Source organism: Tinamus guttatus, unplaced genomic scaffold, assembly GCF_059628265.1.
Source record: "Tinamus guttatus ecotype Peru unplaced genomic scaffold, ASM5962826v1 Tinamus_guttatus_pri_ptg000416l, whole genome shotgun sequence".
Lineage (NCBI taxonomy): Eukaryota > Metazoa > Chordata > Aves > Tinamiformes > Tinamidae > Tinamus > Tinamus guttatus.
Genome location: NW_028288950.1, coordinates 509,278 through 531,452, shown reverse-complemented (window position 1 = coordinate 531,452; position 22,175 = coordinate 509,278). Strand labels below are relative to the sequence as shown.

The window sequence follows — 22,175 nt, the reverse complement described above, 5'->3', positions numbered from 1 at the left end:
ATGCACTGAGGCATCTCTACAGCTAATAATGAAATTAAGTTAGCTTGGTGATGATTCTCCTTTCCCCTTTTTCATCTTTGTTTCTGTGTACCTGCACCGCTACGTATTTTCTCGTTTCAACATTTCCCATTTAAATCAGGTTTAGAGTGGAGAGCTGAAAATACTCTGATTCTCTGCTGCTTAAATAACTCCCAAACTGGTTGTCTTTTATGGCCCGGGCTCTGTGGTGAGATCAGAGCTCCCACAATACACCACAGAGAGGAGCCATTAACCTTGTGAAAGTTGAGTGGCCCAGCTCTGTCCTGGGAGGTGAAGACAGTGACTCTGACTACCAGATGGCATGATAGCAGCACTACAGAATCAAAGTATTTCAATCCAAGCCTGAAAAACTTTAAAAAACTTTTTATTATAAACTAAAATATCAATGTTTACCCATGCAAAACGGGTAACGAGTCAATTCCAGTTTTTCTGGATAAGAAAAAAGGCTTCTTGTTTCATAGAAAATGTTTCTGTCAGCACTGTAGTTACATAACCTGTCTCTTGCAACAAGTGTTTACTTCTGCAAACAGTACAACTACCAGTGTTGTGAAATACACATATTGGCCTTATCTCAGGTTTTCTTAATTAGCTGAGATTTGTTTCAGGAATTCCAAACACTGCGAATGGGATTCTCAAAGTGACCTGGTTCACATCAGCTTCTGCTTTTGCCCATCTTTTGAGCAAGGCTGTCATTGATTTTTGTGGGGGCAGTTAGGTGCATGCAAAAGAATTTTGGAAATCGTGCCTTATTTTATAAATATTTTCTGGCAGTTCTGAGCAAGTCAGTTCGTATAACTTGGCAGGCATTTTCCAGCTTTCAGTCTTAGCTTCCTGTTTCATACTCCATTTGTAGGCAGCACAGAGAGTAGTCTTTGCAGTTAGAGTGATGCGTGTCAAAGTTGATTGCTTTTGCTCTGTCAGGTGTTACTATACAAAAAGTAATGCAACAGGCAACAACATAGTGAAGATAAAATACACTACATTTGCATAGAGACTGTACCACAGTGACAGATTTTAGTTTTGAGGTCTAATCTGGAAACTGCAGGAAAATTTAATCCTTTGAGACACAGATTATAAATAAAGGAGCTACAGCTCCTGGTTTGATTCTGGTCTAGATCTCCACAGAGCTGGTCTGTGCTTCTGAGCAGATAGTTGCAAGCGTAAATCTGTGGTAAGGACTGTGCAACTATGATCCCCTTGCTCATGTGACATGGCAGGGAGCGGGGGTGGTCCATATAGTTGAATAATCTCTCAACTCAAGGACATTACTCAGGGTGAGCAGTGGTGGGGGATGTCAGGTTTAATCACCCAATCTCTCAGATAAAAGCATGGTCCTACTGAAGGAAATAGTTATTGCTCCGCTAAAACTAGTGAAATACTAAAGGTAATAAACAAATGGGTTGGGAAGTTTGGGTGAAAATCAAAACGCTTTGTGCAGTTTTTGTCTGTTTTGTTTGGCTCTATCATCAAGACCCTTAGTGTCCTGTTTCCCTTTGTGCTTTAACAAGTCTCTAAAAACACCTGTGGTTAATAAGCAGCTTCACAGCACTTTTTGCATTGAAACCACCTCTTTGTGTTAGTTACTGTAATACAAAGTGATACTGGGACCAAGACAAGGAAGCTGTTATCACTGTGAATTGTGAGGCTCTGGCCTTATTGCCATCAGGAAACAGCAAGTAAAAAGTGGCTTCGTTGCAGGTAGATTTTTGCATCAAAGGAACAAATCGAGGCTGATTCCTTTGATGTAAAAGCCATGTCCTCCTTCAGGAGGATGAAACTAAAATGTCCTGCTTTCTTAAAGAAAATGGGAGCATAGAGCTTTTTAGAGCAGTTTTCCCTAGAGGAAATGCTACCTTATGTAACAAGCCTTGGAAGAGCAGACAAAGGTTTTTTTCCCCAGGGCTTTATTATCTTCTAGTTAATCAATTGCTTGTGAACTTCAAAGGTTGGTAGGACAGACTGTTAGCATTTTCCATGCTTTTGACTGGGGCTACAAGCGTTGCTCGAGTGCGCAAAGGTCAGGCATTTGTATTCTATCCGAGATGCGGGTACAGTTACTAAACTGACCTTACCAGCTGTGTTGTGTATGTCAAGTCCACTGATACACAGTAAACACAAGACCATAGAGTTTAAGGGAGACCAATCTTACACAGTGAAAGTGAATCTTGGGGCCACCGACTGGCTGTATGTGCTGCACTTGTGATTTATAGAAGCAAAGTTTTTGACTTCTCCATAGCTCTGCCCATTTTAACGCTTGCTCTGGAGGCTGAGATTTGAAATGTGCCACCAATCAGGGTCTGATTCATTTCGTAGCTAATAATGTGGCCCAAACTCTGTGTCTGAACAGAACCAAGTAAACCTTGTGTTCATTTATTGCCTCTCCAGCTGCCTGTGGGGGCTTCATCACCAAGCTCAATGGGACCATCACTAGCCCTGGATGGCCCAAGGAATATCCTACTAACAAAAACTGCGTCTGGCAGGTGGTAGCTCCAGCCCAGTACCGGATCTCTCTGCAGTTCGAAGTGTTTGAACTGGAAGGCAATGATGTACGTAACCGGTCCCTGTATCTCGGAGGTGTAATTATTGGATAACCCAGAACTGAATAAGTCTTTGGGTACAAGGAAGTAGAGACTGTGTGTCCCACTGAGCTTCTAGTTGTTTCCCAGCCCTTGAGAGCCATTAGCAATAATTGTTCTCCTTGGAGTCTGGATCTGTTATCCCTAGGGAATGGAAGGATTTGAACCTTTTTGTTTTAAATGGACATCTTTTCTATGGCTTTGAATGGTTGTGGATGTTTTCTATCCCTATTTGGTGTTTTGCCCTGGGTTGCTTTTGTAGGTAGGTCATTGGAAATGAACTATGAGGTAGTGCCCTAGGTGAGGGTAAACAAAATAAAATCAAGAGTTTTCTGCCCTGCCAAGGATGGATTCTGAGCAAAGCATTCAGACCTTTCTTTCCCTTCTGTAGTTGGAAGCAGTGGCTCTTCCCTAATTCAACAGGCTACTTAAGTTCAGTCAAGGCTATAAAGCTTTCAGATAAAGAGGGAGTAGCTATTTTAGCTAAATATTTTAGCTAAATTAATTGGAGCCCTTGCTAATCTGACAGGTAATCTTACACCCATGCTGTAAGACTTGGGCAGCAAGGGAAGGGAGAGAGGATACTGGAAGAGGAGAATTTGGGGAAATTAGGAGTGTACTTAAGTATAAGTGTGTTTCCTTTCCCTATCAGTCAAGCCTCTGTCCTCTTCCTCTGAAATGCTCTATTTTGACTCCACTGAGCTAAGAAACCTCCTCCTTTATTGACAGGTCTGTAAATATGACTATGTAGAGGTTCGCAGTGGGTTGGCTTCTGACTCCAAATTGCACGGCAAATTCTGTGGGTCAGAGAAACCTGAAGTGATCACATCATATGGCAACAACGTGAGACTGGAGTTCAAATCAGACAACACAGTCTCCAAGAAAGGATTCAAAGTTCACTTTTTCTCTGGTACGTGGCTGTTTTCTCTCTGTTGTTTGGCTGTCTTCTCTGATGAAACTCTTGTTTTTGGTGAATTTTCTTTAAGCTCCTGTTAAATTAGGCAGGAAAATACGTGGTTATTCACACCTAAAAAGTACGGTTACTCTGTGCTATGTTTTCTTTTTTCATCTTGGTTTCTCAGCACACTGTATGGTCAAATTTCATCATGTGGTGTCAGCAAGATGTATGAATTTCATCACTATTCCCAGTCCCCTGCCATAGGAAACTGTGGGAAACCTGATCTCAGAAGTTCTTTCTGCTAAAGGAGTCATCAGCCACTAGCTTTCTCTTTGAAACCAGAAGAGCTAGAAAATTTCCAGAAGTCTTCTGTACTGAGGTCCTTCCTATCTAATTTTTGCGTGCCTATTGGAGGTTTCTAATCCCCTTTATCTGAACTATTCATTGTTCTTTGCTTCAGTGATAAATCTTTGGCAGGCATTTACAGAGATTAGTGAAAGTGGAACTTTAGTTTCATGATGTTTTTTCAGCAGAAGTAGACCAATATTAATATTTTTGAGTAGGGCAATCTACAGCTAATCATGTAAAATGACCTCAAATTAAGACAGATGCAGAGGAGAATAAAGGGCAAGAGGACTGTCTTATTAAAAAGGGGAAAGGTGAGGTAGAGTATGTTTTATTTAGGAATATGTTTGGAGATGAAGAGACAGAGGAAGGTAATGTAGTCCATAGCACAAGAAAAAAAAGTCCATTTGACACAAGAAAAAATGGAGGTAAGGTGGTCATAAATGAAGCTGAACTGGAAACTAAGAACAGGTCCTATGCTCAGAGCAGTGAAATTCAGAAACAAATGAAGAGCAATAAGGACAACATCCCACTTTTTTTTTTTTTTTTTTTTTTTTTTTTTAAGTGGATAACGTTGTGAGGGAACTGCATGTAATGTTGCGGGGGGCACTAACCACAGTAAGTGGCTTTCACTTTGTGTCCTTTCCCTTTAGGATACCTGAATTTTTCTGAGCCAAACTGCTTTTATTTGCTTATGGAAAAGGTGGAATAGAAGTTCACTGTTCTCCGCTATCTAAATATGCCATTGTCCCATAAGGGTGAAAAAGACAGGCCCTTTGGCTCTGTAGCTTCTGCAAACAGCTGAACACACAGGAGTGAAAATCTGTGGGACATACCGCAGCTTCAGCTGGAAGCTCATACCTTGGAACCTTTTTTCCACATGGTTCCTTGTGCCTTCAGTCAAAGCTCTTTAAAAAGAAGGATCATCGAAGTATGCAGAAACTTGAAAATATAAAGATGGGCCAGTGGATTTTTTGCCTAGGCAGTAAATTTGTGTGATATTTTTTCCCAAACCCTATTCTAAAACAATGAGGCATTGCTCTTTGGTTTCTGTTAATGATAGGACTATTCAATCATTTAAATGATTAAACATTATGTGATTAAAAAGTGCATTTATGGAATGGAAGATGATTGAAAAGAATCATGTTTGAGGTTAAAAATATGACAGCAGCAGCCATTTAAGTTTTGCATTGGTATCTGCCAGTTTGGATATGGGACTCACACACAGCTGGCAACTGCAATACCCTGTTCCTTACTGGCAACTCAGTATTTGTTGGTTTGATCCTGCACAGACAAGGATGAGTGCTCCAAAGATAACGGTGGCTGTCAGCACGAATGCACCAACACCTTTGGAAGCTATGTTTGCCATTGCAGAAATGGGTTCATGCTACATGAAAACGGCCATGATTGCAAAGAAGGTGAGGGCCCCACTCCTTATATCCAGGCAAATTAAGCATTATCAAACGCTTATTGTTGAACACTACTTGAGCCAGACAGCAGATTTGTATTGCTTGCTATAGCACTGATCTATCTGAAAAAATCTCCAGAAAAAAACAAAAAGAGTTGTCGGTCTTTATTTTTGTGGGTTTTTTTTTGTTTTAAGCTGGATCTATTCCATAGTCTCACCTTCTAGGTGACCATGGGGATAGACATTGTGGGAGTAAGGAGCTGGGCTAGCAAAAGAAGCCAGTAAACAGTTGTGAAATACCACCTTGTTGTTGAGTTGTTGCTCCTGCTCTCATTTAAGCCTTAGGTTCAGTCAGAAGGGAGAGACTGAGCTGATCACACAGTTCACTGCTTGCAAAAATTCTTTTCATCTTACTCCCTGCCCCTGCCTATATGCTCCCCTGGACTTCCTTTGTATAGTCCATGCTTGCCTGATTTCCCTGTGAGCTGATTCACCTTATTGAGCCAGCAAAACAAACGGCTTGGGCAGAACTCAACATCAGTTAACACAGTGGAGATCATGTCACTGGGAGCAGGGGAGAAGAGATGGGGAAACAGGAGAGGAGGGAGACAGGACTAAGATGATCTATTTCACCAGCTGTTTGATTAGCTCAGACACCTAATCTGGCTTCTTGCTGGGGTACCAGAAGTATAGGTCTTGTTAGGGACAAACCCGCCCAAAACTATACAGTAACCCTAAAAAACTGTATTCAGTGATTAAAACCTTTCTTGTTTGTGTCCTGTTGAGGGTTTCAGTGGGCAGGGAGAAACATGTAGGACAATGCAGTAACACAGCTCCCTTGTGAGACCTGCCTTGATGCACATCTTGTGATCTCTCTCTCTCAAGCTGGTTGCGAACACAAGCTGAGCAGCGCAGAGGGAGTGATGAGCAGTCCGAACTGGCCTGACAAGTACCCTAGCCGGAAAGAGTGCACCTGGAATATCTCTGCAACCCCTGGCCACAGAGTGAAAGTAGTGAGTAACAGTGAGCAAGCAGGCTGAAAAACGCAGTACTTAAGTGGTATCTCCCTGCTGTTGTGTGAGAAGAAAGATTTATCCCTACAGGCCCTGTTTAAACTGCTAGGTGAAGGGGGTCCCAGGAGGCTGCCTGTGGTCTAGGCATGGGGAGAAGGTCTCAGAAGAACATGAGTGGATGAGGCAGCCTAGAGGAGACTGCAGGAGGTGGAGCCTCTCGAGCACTGCCCACTCTGTTAACAAAATTTATAAAAGACACTTGGGTTCATGCCCTGTCATCCCTATCCTTGCCTCCAAGCCACTCTGTTGGGACCATCTTCACATAAGGTGAGGGCAGTGCCAGTCCTCAGCCCTTCTGAGGAGGATGCATTAGCCCTATTTTCTGGTACAGACTGATGTATATGGAAGGACATGCCCAAAGCTATGTGGCTAGCCCATGCCCTTTGGGCAAATAGTGCCTGGATCCAAAGGGGTGCTTGGAGGAAGTAATATTGAACAACTACCTATTCAGAGCATTAGGCAGGATTCCCTGCAGGGAAAATGAAGAGTGTGTAAGGCTTGTGATTGAAGACCATTGTCATGTGTGTGTGCAAGACAGCAGAACTACAGTTACATAGGACATGCTTATGAACTGAGCATCCTGAGACCACTGTCCTCTGAAAGCACATCATTCTGTGTCTGAGAAGTTGGGAGATGTGTTATTTGATCTTTTCCTTCCTGAGTATTTTATCCTCTGCTAAACATCTCTCAAATTTACAAATGTCTTTCATTATTCTCCTCATTCTGTTTTTGCTGTAGACCTTCAATGAGTTTGAGATTGAACAGCACCAGGAATGTGCCTATGACCACTTAGAAATGTATGATGGGCCCAACAGCAAGTCACCTATCCTTGGCCGTTTCTGTGGCAGCAAGAAACCAGACCCTGTGGTAGCTTCTACTAACAAGATGTTCCTCAGGTTTTACTCTGATGCTTCTGTACAAAGAAAAGGCTTCCAGGCAAAGCACAGTACAGGTAAGCTGTTTTCTGCTAATATCCCAGTGTGATGAGGTGCCATCGAGTTTCTCACTGTAGTGTTTGCCAGGCAAAACCAGACACATTTTTCTCCAAAATGTCTGTAGTCTGAGTTTCCTCTGGTTGTAAATAGTGCTAACCAGCTTCCCGAATAGTATTTGCGCCATACTGTACATGCCTGTTTCCTTGTCAGCTGAGAGGTCTTTTCACATTGGACACTCATCTTCTCATGTTTAAACTGGAGATGATTGCTTGAGGGCCAACTCCCTTCTGTTTCTCAGCAGTTATCAAAATATGAAGTGACATCACATAGCCCAATGAGGGATTGATTCTCAGGCGTGTAGGCCCACACACATAACAGGCCCATGCTAAATGACTTATGGTGGAAGCAGAAGTATGCTGTGGGCTGACACAAGCTTAATCCTTTATTTTTGGCAGCCCAGACTGGTTTGGAAACTGGTTTTACAGAAGGTTCTTTTTTTTTTTTTTTTTTTTTCAATCTCTGGAACGGCAAACAAATAAAACAAATTCTTAGAGTGGTAGTGTATGTGTGAGTAGAGGAAGCATCTTCCTGGTTGGCTGCAAGTCAGCTGCACCAAGGTGCATGTGTTTTGCACTTTGTGAGGCTGTGAGATGGAACTTGGGGGAGCCTGTATTACCTACCCTCTTTTTTTCTCCAGAGTGTGGTGGCCTCTTAAAGGCTGAAGTACAAACTAAGGAAATGTATTCCCATGCCCAATTTGGGGACAACAACTACCCAGGACAGTCCAACTGTGACTGGGTGATTGTAGCTGAAGATGGGTATGGGGTGGAGCTGGTATTCCAGACATTTGAAATTGAGGAGGAGGCTGACTGTGGATATGACTACATGGAGATCTATGATGGTTATGACAGCACCGCACCCCGCCTGGGACGCTTCTGTGGCTCAGGGGTAAGTCATGGTGATGATGATTTCTTAGGGTTAACTGGAAGTGACAAAGAAAAGTATTCTTATATTCATTTTGGAGAGGGCAGCTGACACAAACTGGTGATGAGAATGCTTTTTCTGTCTGTTTTTTGCCTACTTTCCTGTGGCCAAATATCACAGCTACTTTACTTGATATGCAGAGCTGGTTTGGAAACCTTGCCAGTTGACTTTCCTTGTTAGTCCAGAACTATGAGAAGCAGTGTGGCACTGCCCTGCTGCCGTGCCCCAGCATTGCAGTTAGAACATTGTGCAACTGTAGGGAAACTCAGCTTCCAAAGGCCAATTTAATCCTTAGTTGCTTGCTTTTTGAAGCAAGGAGACGCTGCAACCATGCTGTGGAGATACTTTGACTTCAGGATGTTATGTTGTCTCCTGAACCATTATTTATGTACTGATTGACTCTGTTAATGCAAGCAATAATGGGTGGTATTTAAAACTAGAGGTTCTGTGTTTAATTTATTTAAGACTTTAGCTCTGAAGTGGAGAAGGTGCTTACTGAATTCAGTAAGACACAACCAGATAGAAAGTATGTTGAAGCAGTCCTGGCAAACTGGGGAAACAGTCTGGAAAATAAGCAGAAGCAGAGCAGCTCAATGTGAAGAAGTTCAGGGTAGAGAATAGAAATCACCCACCCAGCACATGGATGAAAAGGAGATCATTTGGGGAAGCATCATTTCTGCAGAGAAGCACAGGCAGGCTGTAGCAGGTCACAGCTCAGCAGTGAGGAAGAGTACAGGAGTCTTTCCTGTAAGATACAGTAAATTATTCTGTCACTATTTCACCCTGGGATGGCCTCACCTGCAAAACAGGGTCCACTTAGGATTCTGTCATTTCCTGAAAGCAGTAGAATCATTTAGAGCAAGCTCAAAGAACAATCTGTAGAACTGGGATTATAAGTGAACTGGTATCAATCTTCAAACACAAGAGGCAAGCATATAAAGAGTAAGGGAACAAGCTGTTCTCCAGGTCCACTGAGTTGGGACAGAATTGTTCAAAGAAGCAATGGGTTTTAATTTTCAGCAAGAGAGGTCCAGGCTATATAAGAGGAAGAATTTCCTGATGGTGGAGATGGGAGAGCATTGGAATGGATATGTGAGAGAGGGACGATCTCCATCACAAGTGACCTTTAAAGCATGGTGGACAGTCATCTGACAGGAGTGTTTTTAGTGAGTCTGATCCTGTTTCGGGGCAGGAGAAAAATTTCTGGGGGAGCCTTCTGACCCTGTTTTTTAAGAACTCTGCTGCACGCAACCTGCTCTGAATGGTAGGACTGAATTTGTCTGAAAGTAGTGTTTTTCTTTCTGCTTGTATCTACCCAAGGTACTCATATAGAGTAAAAATATTATCAACTGCTGAGCTCTGAGAGAGCAAAAGAATCCCTGCATGAAGACATGGGTTGCATAAGCTTCCCCGCTTCTCTCTGCCACCTCTTAAGCAATCACTGAAAGCAGTAGGACTGGGGGGCAATGTGCGAGATCTCTGTCTCAGGCCCTCACCACAGCTGACAGAAATCTGGTGCCTAGTACACGATTTGCTGATAAGCAAGAGGTATTCTGCTTTACGATGTGCTCAAGGAGTCAGAGCAGGGCAGGACATACTGAATGCTCAGTATTCATGTTTCCTGGCCAGCCCATCTATACTTTGAGCTCAAATCTTGCCATCATTGTGAAAACAATTATTTAGCATTCAGACTTCACCACTTTGAACTGCCTTATTTTCTTTCCTGCAGCCTTTGGAAGAAATTTACTCTGCAGGGGATTCCATCATGATTCGATTCCACACAGATGACACCATCAACAAGAAAGGTTTTCACGCCCGATACATAAGTACCAAATTTCAGGATGCACTGCACATGAGAAAGTAGTTTGACTGCTCCTCACAGACATTCCCCATCTGAAGACTGAGACATTTAAAACTGTGATTGTTGATTTTTTGGGTTTTGTTTTTGTTTGTTCGTTTTTAAGCTCCTGTACACCTGGCCAAAAGCAGTGTACAGTATTTTCTGTAACTAAAACTAAATCCAGTTCAAAGGTTTGCTTCTGAAAAAAATAGCATGACCTTTCTGTTGCTAACATACCCAGGACCAAAAATGTCATCTAATGACACCTGCCAGGGCATAAATCTTGTATTTTGCACAGCTTGCCATGGGCTGAGTAAAGACCGGCTTTGGATTGAAAAAAAAGCCTTAGTCTCTTGCATACGCTATACGCATGACCTGCCTGAATGCATCTTTTGGTGCAGATGATGTTGGCAGCCATCCAATAGGATTTATCTCAGTGGACCTTTGGGGCCATCCACTGTCCCCTACTAGCCCAGAATAGTCTGTGCAATAAGTCAGCAACAAGATGGCTGTGACTCCAGATTCCATGATTTCTTCAGTCCCATCTATTTATTGTCTTAGTTATTGTGCATGTAGACAGGTAGGCAGGGATTTGAGGAGGGTATCTTTAGAACTGCTGTCCACTTTGGACCGTGATCAATGAGAAATGCCCAGCACCTGATTTACAGTATTTGTCCTGGTATGTTGAATAGAAGCATTTCAATGTAGTGGCCAAAGGAAAGGCTGTGGCTGATGGGGAAGTGCTGTGGTGGCAGCCAGGGCATATATAGCCACTGGTGTACTCAGTCTGGTCCCATTACTGTGCCACAACAAGGCAGCTCAAATGACTGTGGCAACAGTACAGGCCTTATCTTAAACAAAAAATCTTTCCTCAGTGTTCCACCCTGTTTTGCTTTCTTTACACCTTCCTTCCCACCCTTCTCTTATTCCCTAGTGGTACTTCCTGATATGTCCTCACTTCTCTTGGCTGAGCTGTTCTTCCCACAGTTCCCGTCAGCAACCTTAGAGCTCTGCCACATCAGCTAGCTAGCAGAGCATCTTGCAGAAGGAAATGCCAGATCAGAGTTACCAGAGTAGCTGAGCACTGTGTTCTCTGGCTGCTCCTCAGGCAGAGGGACACAGGCCATGTTAGAGGTCAGTCCTGGTGAGCTCTGAGAAACTGTTGAGCACGTGCATGCCCAAGGCATAGAAGTAGGAACAGGAGCACTCCACTGCATTCTGCTTTCTGCCCAGTCTTTGATTAAACCAAGGCCCAATCTTTTGACATCACTGCAAGTCTGTAACCCAGATATGCAAGCAGGATGGTGACTTAAGCACTTTGAACTGTAAGGCTGAGGCATGTAGTATGTATCTATAAGCTACTGAGCCATGGGCTTGCAAAATTAACAGCTGCCTTGGCACTCCTTTGGAAAAAGTAGGGGAAACTGCACCTTTTGGGGAACTGCTGTGATTGTGGTGGTGTTATCGGAAGAAGAAGAAAAAAAGAAAAAATGCTTTATTCTGAATGGCATTTCATTAAGGCATTCATGGGCAATTACAAGCTAAAAGCTGAGATATGTTAGCTTTAATAAAGTATTTATAACCCAAGGATTACTATGTTTACATAAGCAATGTACTGTGAGGGTCCAGGGTGACACCTCCTCTGGTGTATGACTGTGGGAAAATGTGGGGCAGCACCAGTGTCAGGCACAAATGACATGCTTAGAGTTGAGGGCATTTCTGGATGGTTAATAAATAGACCCCAGCCCTTTCCACAAGTCTTTTAACAGAATATGATCCAATTGTTAACACTAAGGGAAGCAAATGCATGAAAATATTTTCTTGCTTAGGACAAGGAAAAGAAAGTAATTTATACATACACATACACACACAAACACAATGATATGTATATAAAATCTGCATGTAGAAGATCAGTTGTCAACGCCTTAATAAGTGTCATGCAAACAATACTGTATCATCGACCATAGCTTTATTGCAGGCTGTACAAAACCATATTCTGCTGTTTGACAACACAGGTCTGAGGAAGTGAGCTCTGCTAGATGGAGCCTGCTTTTGTCCTTCTCTTACTTGGCCCTCATTCAAGCAAAATCTGAGTAATTGATGGAAATAAATAAAATTACGACATTCATGTTCTCAGTGAAACAGAAGGAGAGCTTTACTGGCAAGAAGTGTTCAGACTTCCTGGCTCTCTAATGGGAGTAATTATTCTGGGGCAAAGTTACTTTAGAAGCTTCAACATCTTTGTTTCATGTTCTGATAATTTCTTATCTTGCTTGGTCTTTGGATTTTCTACTCTTGTTCGTTGCAGTTGCTCACAATGTGGTTTGACAGATCTGCTACATTTGTTAGCATTCAAACAGATGTCTTGTGACAGTGACACCGTCCCTCACAACATCCTCCTGGGCAAGCTCCGGAAGTGTGGGATAGATGAGTGCACAGTGAGATGGATTAGGAACTGGCTGGATGGCAGGGCCCAGAGAGTGGTGATCAGTGGTGCAGAGTCTAGTTGGAGGCCTGTAGCTTGCGAGGTCCCCCAGGGGTCAGTCCTTGGTCCAGTCCTGTTCAATTTATTCATCAATGACCTGGATGAAGGCATGGAGTGCTCCCTCAGCAAGTTTGCTGATGATACCAAACTGGGAGGAGGAGCTGATACCCCAGAGGGCTGCGCTGCCATCCAGAGGGACCTGGACAGACTGGACAACTGGGCGGTGAAAAACCTCATGCAATTCAACAAGGCCAAGTGCAAGGTTCCGCACCTGGGGAGGAATAACCCCAGACACCAGTACAGGCTGGGGACTGACCTTCTGGAGAGCAGCTCTGCAGAGAGGGACCTGGGTGTCATGGTGGATGATAAGTTGACCATGAGGCAGCAGTGTGCCCTCGTGGCCAAGAAGGCCAATGGGATCCTGGGGTGCATTAAGAAGAGCGTCTCCAGCAGGTCGAGGGAGGTGATCCTGCCCCTCTACTCAGCCCTGGTGAGGCCACATCTGGAGTATTGTGTCCAGTTCTGGGCTCCACAGTACAAGAGGGATGTGGAGCTGCTGGAGAGAGTCCAGCGCAGGGCCACAAGGATGATCAGGGGCCTGGAACATCTGCCCTATGAGGAGAGGCTGAGGGAGCTGGGCCTGTTCAGCCTGGAGAAGAGAAGGCTGAGAGGGGATCTAATCAGTGTATATAAATACCTCAAGGGAGGGAGTGCAGAGGACGGTGATGGTCTCTTTTCAGTGGTGGCCACTGATAGGACTAGAGGAAATGGCCGGAAACTGAAACACCAAAAATTCCATAGGAACTTAAGGAAAAATTTCTTAACAGTGAGGGTGCCAGAGCACTGGAACAGGCTGCCCAGAGAGGTTTGGAGTCTCCTTCTCTGGAGATCTTCAAAACCCGCTTGGATGCAGTCCTGTGCCACGTGCTCTAGGTGTCCCTGCGTATGCAGGGGGGTTGGACTAGATGATCTCTAAAGGTCCCTTCCAACCTTAAGCATTCTATGATTCTATGATTCTATGATTCTATGACAGTGTGTGCACAACTATTGTGCTCTACATTTCAACCAAATGATCTATGTGGAACATTTCTGCAGTACCAACTAGGCCTAACAGTCAATAATTCAAATGAGTGGAAGTTTCTTTAAAAAAAAAAAGGGGGGGGGGGAGAAGTCAGACTCCAAGGTGTGCATACATATTCCATTCTTTCTGTGATTTTACCTTTCACTGACTAAAGTCATTTTTAAGAGGAGGAAGAGACAAGGATGTGGGGGTAATACCAAACTTGTCTATGCCAGAACAACTCTCTGCATTCATTAAAGACTGTGGATTCAGTTGCACATGCTGTTATATGCATGCTTTTGCTGTCTCTTCTACGGAAGGAAGCTTGTTAATACATTCCTTGTTCTGCCATCCATTGTTTGTGTGTGCTACTAATGGCAGTTGGGATTTACTCTGAAGAAAATGACTTTCACGTATGCTTTTATCTTTGTCTTTGATTTTTGAAATCCAGAGTATGTTTAGGAAATGGGGTAGAGCAATGGCATGCTCAGTCGTCAGGATCTACACCTTTGTGCCTCATGTTCTGCACTGACCCATTAGTCAGCTGAGATGCAGATCTACAGCAGTGAATGTCATAGACCTGGGAACTAGTCTGTAAGTGGACTTCAGAAGAGGAGGAGCCATTTACTGCACTAGAGCATATGGTGCTTGATGGTGGGTTGCAAAGACTTCAGAACATGAAACTCCCATGCAATGCAATATGTACAGCATATGTAAAGCAATATGTACAGCAGTATGAACGTGAGGTGGGACTTTTCTCCAAAGGTAGCAACGCACACCCAAAGCATCTGTGACAGTCTCACACAAAGCTCTGTGAAACTAATATTTTAGCCTTAAAAGCGAGAGCTGTTACAGCAATCTGGTGCTGTGCTCTGTCACTGCAGCAGTAAGAAGTTTAGTAGCCAGGCAGCACCTAAAATGCTTTTTTACCTCTTTGTCTTCTGCTTGGTGCCTTCCCCGCTTATTAAGGATCACATCTGTGCCCTTTCCCCGCAGCAGGGAGAGAAGCTCAACAGCAATGTTGGGCTGTGGCAGATATTAAACACATAGAGCCAGAAGCAGTTTGATATGAAGCAAATATGAAAGAGGCAGTCCTTTGTGCCTTGAGGTCCAGCTCCCAGCAGGACCCTCTGAGAAACCGCTCCATTAGATGTGCTCAACCCAGCCAGGTTGTCTGAGTCACCCTGAGAGAAATGTAATCATCTTTTCCCCTTGTGGGTCTGCAATTTGTGGTTTAACAGAAAGAAAAGCTCATTCCAAGAGATGCGCTAATTCTGGAGTCAGCTGGTCAGCTATTGATTTGTGCAAGGATTTCTTGGGAAGCAGAGCAAAAGGGTTTGTGAGCGGGAGTTGTGTGTACATTGAGTCTTGTTTGGGAGCAGAGGGGAGGAGGGGAGTGCAACAGAGGGGAGGCCATGGGAGCACTTAGCTGTTACATTAAATGCGCCTTGTGAAAGTTCAACCCTCCTGTTCTCTGCCCTTATGAAATCAATCAGACTGGCCTTCTGTTAGTTCTGCATTTCTCTGCAATGCAACCAATGACCTCACACTTCTACTTTGATTTTAGTGCATATCCCACCTTTTCTATCCTGGAGGTACCACCTGGTCTTATAGGGGTTGCAGCAAAGAGGAAAAAAATGCACTAGATCTTTATAATAGATCTCATGGAAATTTCCTGTCCTGTGAGGTTGGATCTGTTGAAATGTATGGGTCAGAGTGGAGAGGAGTGAAAATTCCTTCTTTGCCAGCAGCTAGCTAGTTCTGAGTCTTTCCCCAGTGCCCTGTAAAAGCTATCTATCTCAGCTGTGAGGTGAGGTAGGAGTACCCTATTTTCATTTGGCAGAGACACTATCCAGAGAAATTACCTCTGTAGCCTCAAGAAGGATTCCTTTGAGACACCGGGTGTGAGTCAGGGAAGATGGCTCGATAAAACAAGAAGGAAGCCAGTACCAATGTGGGAGGGAGTGCACTGCTCTCCAGGAGATTATTAATGTTGGCTTGTTCTGAGGAGGCCACCCTGAGTCACTGCAGTGACAGACTGCTTGCTGAGGGTCTTGTGTCTAGCAGCCATGTTGGTTCATAAGAAGGTGCTGAGTGGCCACTGTGACAGGCAGGACTGTTTTGACAAACGCTTCAGAAAGAGTAGAAGGCACAGAGGAGATGGCGGAAGGAGGACCAAAAAAAAACGATAGGGGATGTGTGCAGGTTCTGTGGGTGCAAAGCAACCAAGAAACGAGGGCAACCTCCAAGAGCAGCCTGAGGTCCTGCTAAGGCAGGCAGCTCTAGCCACCGAACTGGGAAGCAGTGCTGTCCTCCAGGATAGGCGGCTGCAGCCATCCTCCACCTGGGCAAGGGGAGCAGGAACAGCCGCCACAACACCAAAATATTGGGGTGCAGCAAGGGCAGCCAAGGGTGCCAGAAGAACCCAGAGCAGTTTGCCTCAGGAAAGGCATCCCCCTGAACACTATGAGCCTACCTGAATTGTAGTGCCCTGCACCAGCCCGGGGGCTGGTTGCTGGAAACAGCAGTAGACAGTGGTAGAACCAGGCACTGACAACACTTCCTGCAGCAAACTGGGGGATAACCCTGGCCACAGGAGCTATGGCTCCATTCTACATGCCACTGCAGCCCAAAGAAAGTACTAGCTTGAATCCTTTCAATGAGACCTTTTTTTTTTTTTTTTTTTTAACCTGGTCATTAATATACACAGCACACATGGAACTGTATGTTCACAGAACACTGCTCTTCATTAAATACATGCAGCAGGAGAAGCAGCTCAGGGCCAGCCATGGACATTGCAAAATCAGGTAATAGATGTGGTCACTGAGCAATGAGTTAGCAAGGAAGGTGTAAGGTAAAACAAAGCTCAGGACACAGTGGAGAGAAGTTTTGAGTCCTTCAGCGAGGGACAGCACAGAGCTGGTAAACGGGAGGTACGTTTCCTGTTCCACTCAATGTTGGAGTTATGCTGAGTTCCTTGGGATCGACAACGGGCTTCAAGGTAAAGTTCTGCAAGATGGTGGCTATGACTAAGAATATCTCCATGCGTGCCAGGCCCTCTCCAGGGCATATTCGCTTGCCTGAAATTAAAACAACAAATATTGCAGAACAGATGTTGCAGAGTGGACTGAGATTTGTGCTGTGCAACTGTGTTACACAGCATTGTTTATGAGATACAGCCATGGCAGTGAGGTGGCTGTGAGGATTGTGGAGCATTTTTACAAGGGAACAGTTTGATGGGTAAAAACTAGACACGGTCTGGAAGTTTGCTAGGGTATGTGAAAGAAGAATGTGAGCAGGAGAAGCCTTGAGCACCAAGGAGGCACATTAGGAGGCAGGATGAGAGGGAGCAAGGTGGCATAAAGAGCAGGTGCAAAAGCAGCAGGTTGGGGATATTGCTGAGTGAGTGGTGGCACATAGCGTGAGAGGTATTTAAGATGAACTTTGGAAAAGTGGAGTTACTGTACAAAGCACACAGATTTCTAATGTGAGAATGGGTATGATTCATGTCCTTCCATCAGGAGCTCCCAGGGTGAGGTTTGAGAAGCCCCTGGGTCCTCTGCAAGATGGGAGGTGCACTTGGAGAAAGGAGCACTTGGGAGTTATCCAAAGAGTATTGAGTTGTGAGGAAGCCATGGAGGGACCAAGCTGAGAGAGGGCAAGGAAAGTCCGTGTGTGTGTGTGTGTCTGTGTGTGTGTGAAGGAAAAGGTGGGCTGGTTCCCAGAGGAGGAGGTCGGCAGTTCCTGAGAGAGGAATGAGAAGAGGAAGCACGTGCTTTACCTGCGGAGAAGGGCATGAAGAATTCGCTCTTCTTAAAGGTGCCGTTTGCGTTCAAGAAATGTGCGGGGTTGAACTCTTCTGGGTTTGCAAACTCTTTACTGTCATGGAGGACAGAGCTGAGAAGGGGGTAGATTGTTGTCCCCTGCGGTAACATAAGAAGAACGGAGCATAACGTGGAGGTGAGTTAACGTCTTGTAATCTGATTGCCTGCTGAGTTAAGGATGAAATTTCCTGCACGTTGCTGTTGGTACCAAAGGGAGAATATGAACTAACCTTGGGAATGACATAGCCTCTGAGGTGAGTGTCTTTGTTCACAGAATGAGGAAGACTCACTGGGAGGAGACTGATGAAGCGCTGTATTTCATGGACCACAGCATCTGTGTAGGGCAGCTGGGTCCGGTCAGCCACACAGGGTCTTCGTGATCGTCCCACCACCTGGTCGATCTCTTCCTGAACTTTCTCTGTCATGAAAGGCACAGATGTTTAATAAGAGGAGTGAATAAAACCAAGCCTACTCAGCAAGATCATTCCAAGTTGTCCAGATTCCTACTGCATTAGTAGGACACCAGAGTCCCTAGGAAGACTCGTGCTGATTTTGCAGCTCCACTGCAACCTATTGCAAAGAGTGCCCTCCAGCTAAATAGGAGTACTGGAAGATAGAGATGTGCATGGGCCAAGTCTCAGACTCTCCAGGGGCCAGCTGTATATGCCTAGGAGGGCTGCAAGGCCCACTAAGGCCCACTCTGGGAAATGAGATTGCAAGGACTTGTCCTGTTTTGGTGGAGAATGAGAGAGAGAGAGAGGGTTGGGAGGGCAGAAAGTGCGTAGCAGAAAGTGGTGTTACACCTGAGTCCAGCGCAGAGGAATGGCTGGAGGGGAGGAGGTCGCAGACTGGTACCTTGTATTTTGGGGTGTTTGAGAAGCAGCAGAAGTCCATATCTTATGGTGGTGCTAGTTGTCTCAGTTCCAGCAAGGAACAAGTCAAAGGCACTGGTTATCAAGTTCTTCAAGTGGAAATGGGAGTTGGCATTGTGCTTCTCCTAGGAAAACAAACAAACAAACAAACAAAAAACAAAACAAAAAACACAGGTCAAAACAGGTCTGTTTCCTGAGAAACATGCCTCTCTCTTGTATCAGTCCAGGCGTCCTTCTCCATCCCGAGCTGTTATGTTCCCCTGTTGAGGTGCAGCAGTTAGCTGCAACATTACAATTCCATGTGTGTGCAGTAAGTTAGACCCCCAGGGCAGCTTTCTTTCAAGCTGTGCACGGCATGGCAGCTAGCTGCCCACTTTAATTTCCTGTGTGCACTACTTTCCAGCCAAGGAACTGCGACACCAGACTGCAAATATCTCTGGGCTTTGCAGAAAGCAGATGTGGGGCTTGATGTCCAAGGAGCTGCAGGTAGTGGCCAGTGAGTGGGCAGACCCAGAATGCTGTGCTCTAACAGACGTGGCACCCGTTTTGGGTGTTTTCTCAGTGCACAGCTGAGCTTTCAGGGCAAAGTACAGGGAAGGGGTGAGTCCAATGTGTGTGTGACTTGGCAAAGGAAAGGGGCTCCGTGTAGGTGTGCTTGGGGAGGAGATGGGGCTACATGCTGTCTCCTTACCTCCTGCATTTTGTTGAGGAAGCAGTCAATGAAATCCCGAGGGGAGCTGGGGTCTATGGAAACTTGATGCACCTTCACCTCCTCTGCCACAAAGGCTTTTAGAGTATCAAATTCTGCGAATATTCTGTTGTGAGGTCCAGGCATATAATCCAAGATCTTTGGGAACATGTGATAGAGCTGAAAAGACCAGGAAGTTTCTTAGTGTGATCATTTCCCCATCATTAGGAATTAGCAAAAGTCCACAACCTCTCAACAGAGCCAGTCAGAGGGGTAGTGAGGCCTGGACAGTCTGACAGAGAGATGAGGGTTTGCTGAGTAGTAGTAGTAGGAAACTCAGAAGCAGAGGAGAAGGCTGGTCAGGACTAGGGGTAGGCTGCACCTAGCCGGCCAAGCCAGCTTGGTTTGTGAGGGCTCCTCTTGCTCTAGAGTGAATTCCCTCCTGTGCACTGGGGGGTGAAGAAGCTGTATGTACTGTTGTGTCCTAGTGTGAAGACTGAAATGGGATTTCCCTAGGAAAGTAGCCTCCTGCTACCCTGGAACTATATCCCCTCTGTGAAATGGCTGCTGAATATACCTGTCCCCAGTGGGAGTTCATCATCCCCAAGATGTTGTTCATGGTTTTGATCAGGGCCAGAAATTCATTGTCTCTATATTCATATCGGTTCCCAAAGATAATGGAGCATATGATGTTGGAGACAGCACAGCTCAGTATGTAGGTTGGATCAAAAGGCATTCCTGCAAGGTCACAAAAGGTACACACACACACACAAAAAAAAAAAAGGTATGGCTTTTTCTGTAAAATGCTAAATCTATAGCTACTTGGCTCTGGGAAGGGTTAACAGAAATACAACATCACAGTCTGAATGACACAGAATGCTTCTCCAACGGTAGTAGTAAGCAATCATGGAATTATTTGTTTTTTTATAATGAGGCAGGATTCATGCATGGGAACCTGAATTAGCTAAGAACATGTGTCACCTTAATTCCTGCATTGGACCAGCACCAACACTGCTTACTTCATACAGGCCTTCTTAGCAAACATAAGGTGTGTTAAGAATAGACCGTACTGTTTGTTTTGGTGATCTCTTCCAACAGGTGCCCAGCTTCCTCTTGGATCCTCTCCTCGATGCTCCTCTTTCCCATCCCAAAGTTGCGCAGTGTGGTGAGAGCAAATCGGCGAACTTGTAGCCATTCCTCGTTGTTGCTGAAAACGATGCCTGCAGAAGAGGAAGGAAAAGGGAAGGCCTGGCTGAATGACATGGGCATGAGCTGTACTGAAGCTAACAGTGACAGTGAATCCCGTAGTCAGGAGAGCGCCTGCAGAGTAGCATCGTAGAGACCTTCAGCGCGGAGGAGACCTTTGGAGGTCGTGTAGTTCAACATCCTCGTTTTGACCCTTTCCCTCACGTAGCCACCCTCACTGTGAACGCACCATTCTCTGTAAGCGTGCAGGTCTTCCCTTGCTGCAGCCTGCGCCTGTTGCCTTGCCCTTTCCCTGTCCGTCTCTAAAAGGAGCCTGGCTCCATTTCTCTGTTGTCCTCCCTATGCAGGGAAAACCACCACCAACCCCTCGCTCTGCCTTCCCTTCTCCAGGTTAGATCCAGCCACTTCCCTCAGCCTGCCCCTGTGCACACCTCACTCCAGCCCCTGTCCCTGCCTGTCTGGTCCTCAACCCTTCTCTTCTCAAAAGCAGCTCAGCCAGTAAATATACCTAGTCCGTTGTTAGCTCTGTCCCCGATCGGCCAGTGTCCTCTGGGAGCAAACTCGTCTGCGCGGTCTATCAAGGCTTCTTTCACCACATCATATCCATGGAGCACCACCACGGGCTCGGAGCCCAGGTGCACTGTGAACACTGGCCCATACTTCTTGCTGAGCTGCCAAAAGACAAAAGAAAACACAGCCATGGAACAGGTGGACAGAACAAGTCAGAAAGTGGCCTTGTTGTTGTTATTACTCTGTGGGTAATGTGTTCTCAGAGATCAGGAATATCAAGATCTGGCCTTCCCACAACAAATATGGATATGTAAAGGCCTTGCAGCCATCAGGTGCTCAAAACCAAGGATCACAGCAGTACAGAGCAGCAGCTGAGATGATACTCAAACTTTTCTCTCCCTCTAGGATTGACCTTCCTCAGGCTACAGCCACAGGTCCTCCCAGTGCACTTGGCTCATGTTTCCCAGAATGTGCAGAAGAATGTGAATGAGCCAAAGCAAGTGACCTTACCTGCTCAAGGGTTTTGGACAAATCCTTTGGGTTCACCTGCAGCATATTGCCTAGAATGGGAAGGGGAGCAGGTCCAGGAGGCATCTTCCTCTTTCCAAAGCTGCTTCTCCATGCTGTGAAGGAGAGCAGGCAAATAATGCAAACCAGTAGGACAGCACCTGTTGCTCCCAGGAGCTCCATTTTCCAGGTGGAGAGAGACTCTGGAATGAGTCTGTCCAGCTGTAGAGCTTATATACTCCAGAATTGTGTAATAAAACACCTTATGGCTGACTTAGTATTATGGGTCAATCATTTGCTAGCTTGCCCTGTGTTGTAGAAAAAATTGTGAACTTATATCAGTGTTTATTAGTATCAAGCAATTGCATGGGTTACTCGAGGTGGAGAACTTCATGCTGATTTCATGAAGTATAAAAAGTAAAGTACACTTCATGAAAGCTCCATAGGTAAATGTTTGCAGTTTGAGATCAGCATGTCACTTGGCAAGGGCTCTCAGAAAAATCAGTAATGTTGAAATATCTTACACATACTTTGGTGCCATTTGGAGGTTCTGTTCATTGGTGTTGATCCATCAGTGTCAGAGGGGTGAGCCATCCCTGATTGCCCAGAAGGACTTCAGGAGCAATCAAAGACCACAGTGGGAGCACTGAGCACTGATATGATCAATACTGCATTATATTCTCTGTGGAGTGAGCCATCCTTGATTTTCTGGAAGACCTTCTGACACTGTTACTGATGTTTACCGCATTCCCAAAGGGCTGAATATATTGGCATGTTGTTTTGTATGCACAGCGATTGCTTGGTGCAACGCTACCTAGCTATATGCGGCCTCACAAGAGACAAAAGTACCAAATCTCCACCTGGTGAGGTGGAGAAAGGTCTCCAGGCATGTCATTCCTCACTTAAAATAGATAAGTACCAGTGA

The 22,175-nt window shown here is 45.1% G+C and overlaps 2 protein-coding genes across 3 annotated transcripts in view; one reads left to right on the top strand and one right to left on the bottom strand.

Moving 5' to 3' along the window:
• Positions 1 to 10,498, top strand: part of TLL2 (tolloid like 2) — an 84,775-nt gene extending 74,277 nt beyond the window's left edge. For both annotated transcript variants that reach the window (XM_088531421.1, XM_088531422.1), the window contains 7 exons: positions 2,425 to 2,585; positions 3,345 to 3,525; positions 5,151 to 5,276; positions 6,152 to 6,279; positions 7,078 to 7,291; positions 7,972 to 8,222; positions 9,988 to 10,498. In XM_088531421.1, coding sequence (XP_088387547.1) covers positions 2,425 to 2,585; positions 3,345 to 3,525; positions 5,151 to 5,276; positions 6,152 to 6,279; positions 7,078 to 7,291; positions 7,972 to 8,222; positions 9,988 to 10,122 — 1,196 coding nt within the window. In that variant the 3' untranslated portion in view covers positions 10,123 to 10,498. The remainder of the gene's footprint in view (positions 1 to 2,424; positions 2,586 to 3,344; positions 3,526 to 5,150; positions 5,277 to 6,151; positions 6,280 to 7,077; positions 7,292 to 7,971; positions 8,223 to 9,987) is intronic.
• A 6,025-nt stretch (positions 10,499 to 16,523) lies between these two features.
• Positions 16,524 to 21,447, bottom strand: LOC148593341 (cytochrome P450 2C19-like). Its single transcript, XM_088531425.1, has 9 exons — positions 21,254 to 21,447; positions 20,742 to 20,904; positions 20,098 to 20,247; positions 19,605 to 19,765; positions 19,031 to 19,207; positions 18,323 to 18,464; positions 17,698 to 17,885; positions 17,425 to 17,566; positions 16,524 to 16,723 (listed from the first exon to the last, which is right to left on the bottom strand). The coding sequence occupies exons 1-9, from the start codon at positions 21,431 to 21,433 to the stop codon at positions 16,542 to 16,544; spliced, it is 1,485 nt and encodes a 494-aa protein (XP_088387551.1). The 5' UTR covers positions 21,434 to 21,447; the 3' UTR covers positions 16,524 to 16,541.
• Positions 21,448 to 22,175: the final 728 nt, after the last annotated feature.

Excerpts from the sequence above, each read along its gene's own strand:
- LOC148593341 (XM_088531425.1), bottom strand. The coding sequence starts at position 21,433 with ATGGAGCTCCTGGGAGCAACAGGTGCTGTCCTACTGGTTTGCATTATT. Across the intron at positions 18,465-19,030 it reads TCCTCAACAAAATGCAGGAG|GAGAAGCACAATGCCAACTC; the intron begins GTAAGGAGACAG and ends TTGTTTTCCTAG. Across the intron at positions 17,886-18,322 it reads CAAACACCCCAAAATACAAG|AGAAAGTTCAGGAAGAGATC; the intron begins GTACCAGTCTGC and ends CTTTCATGACAG.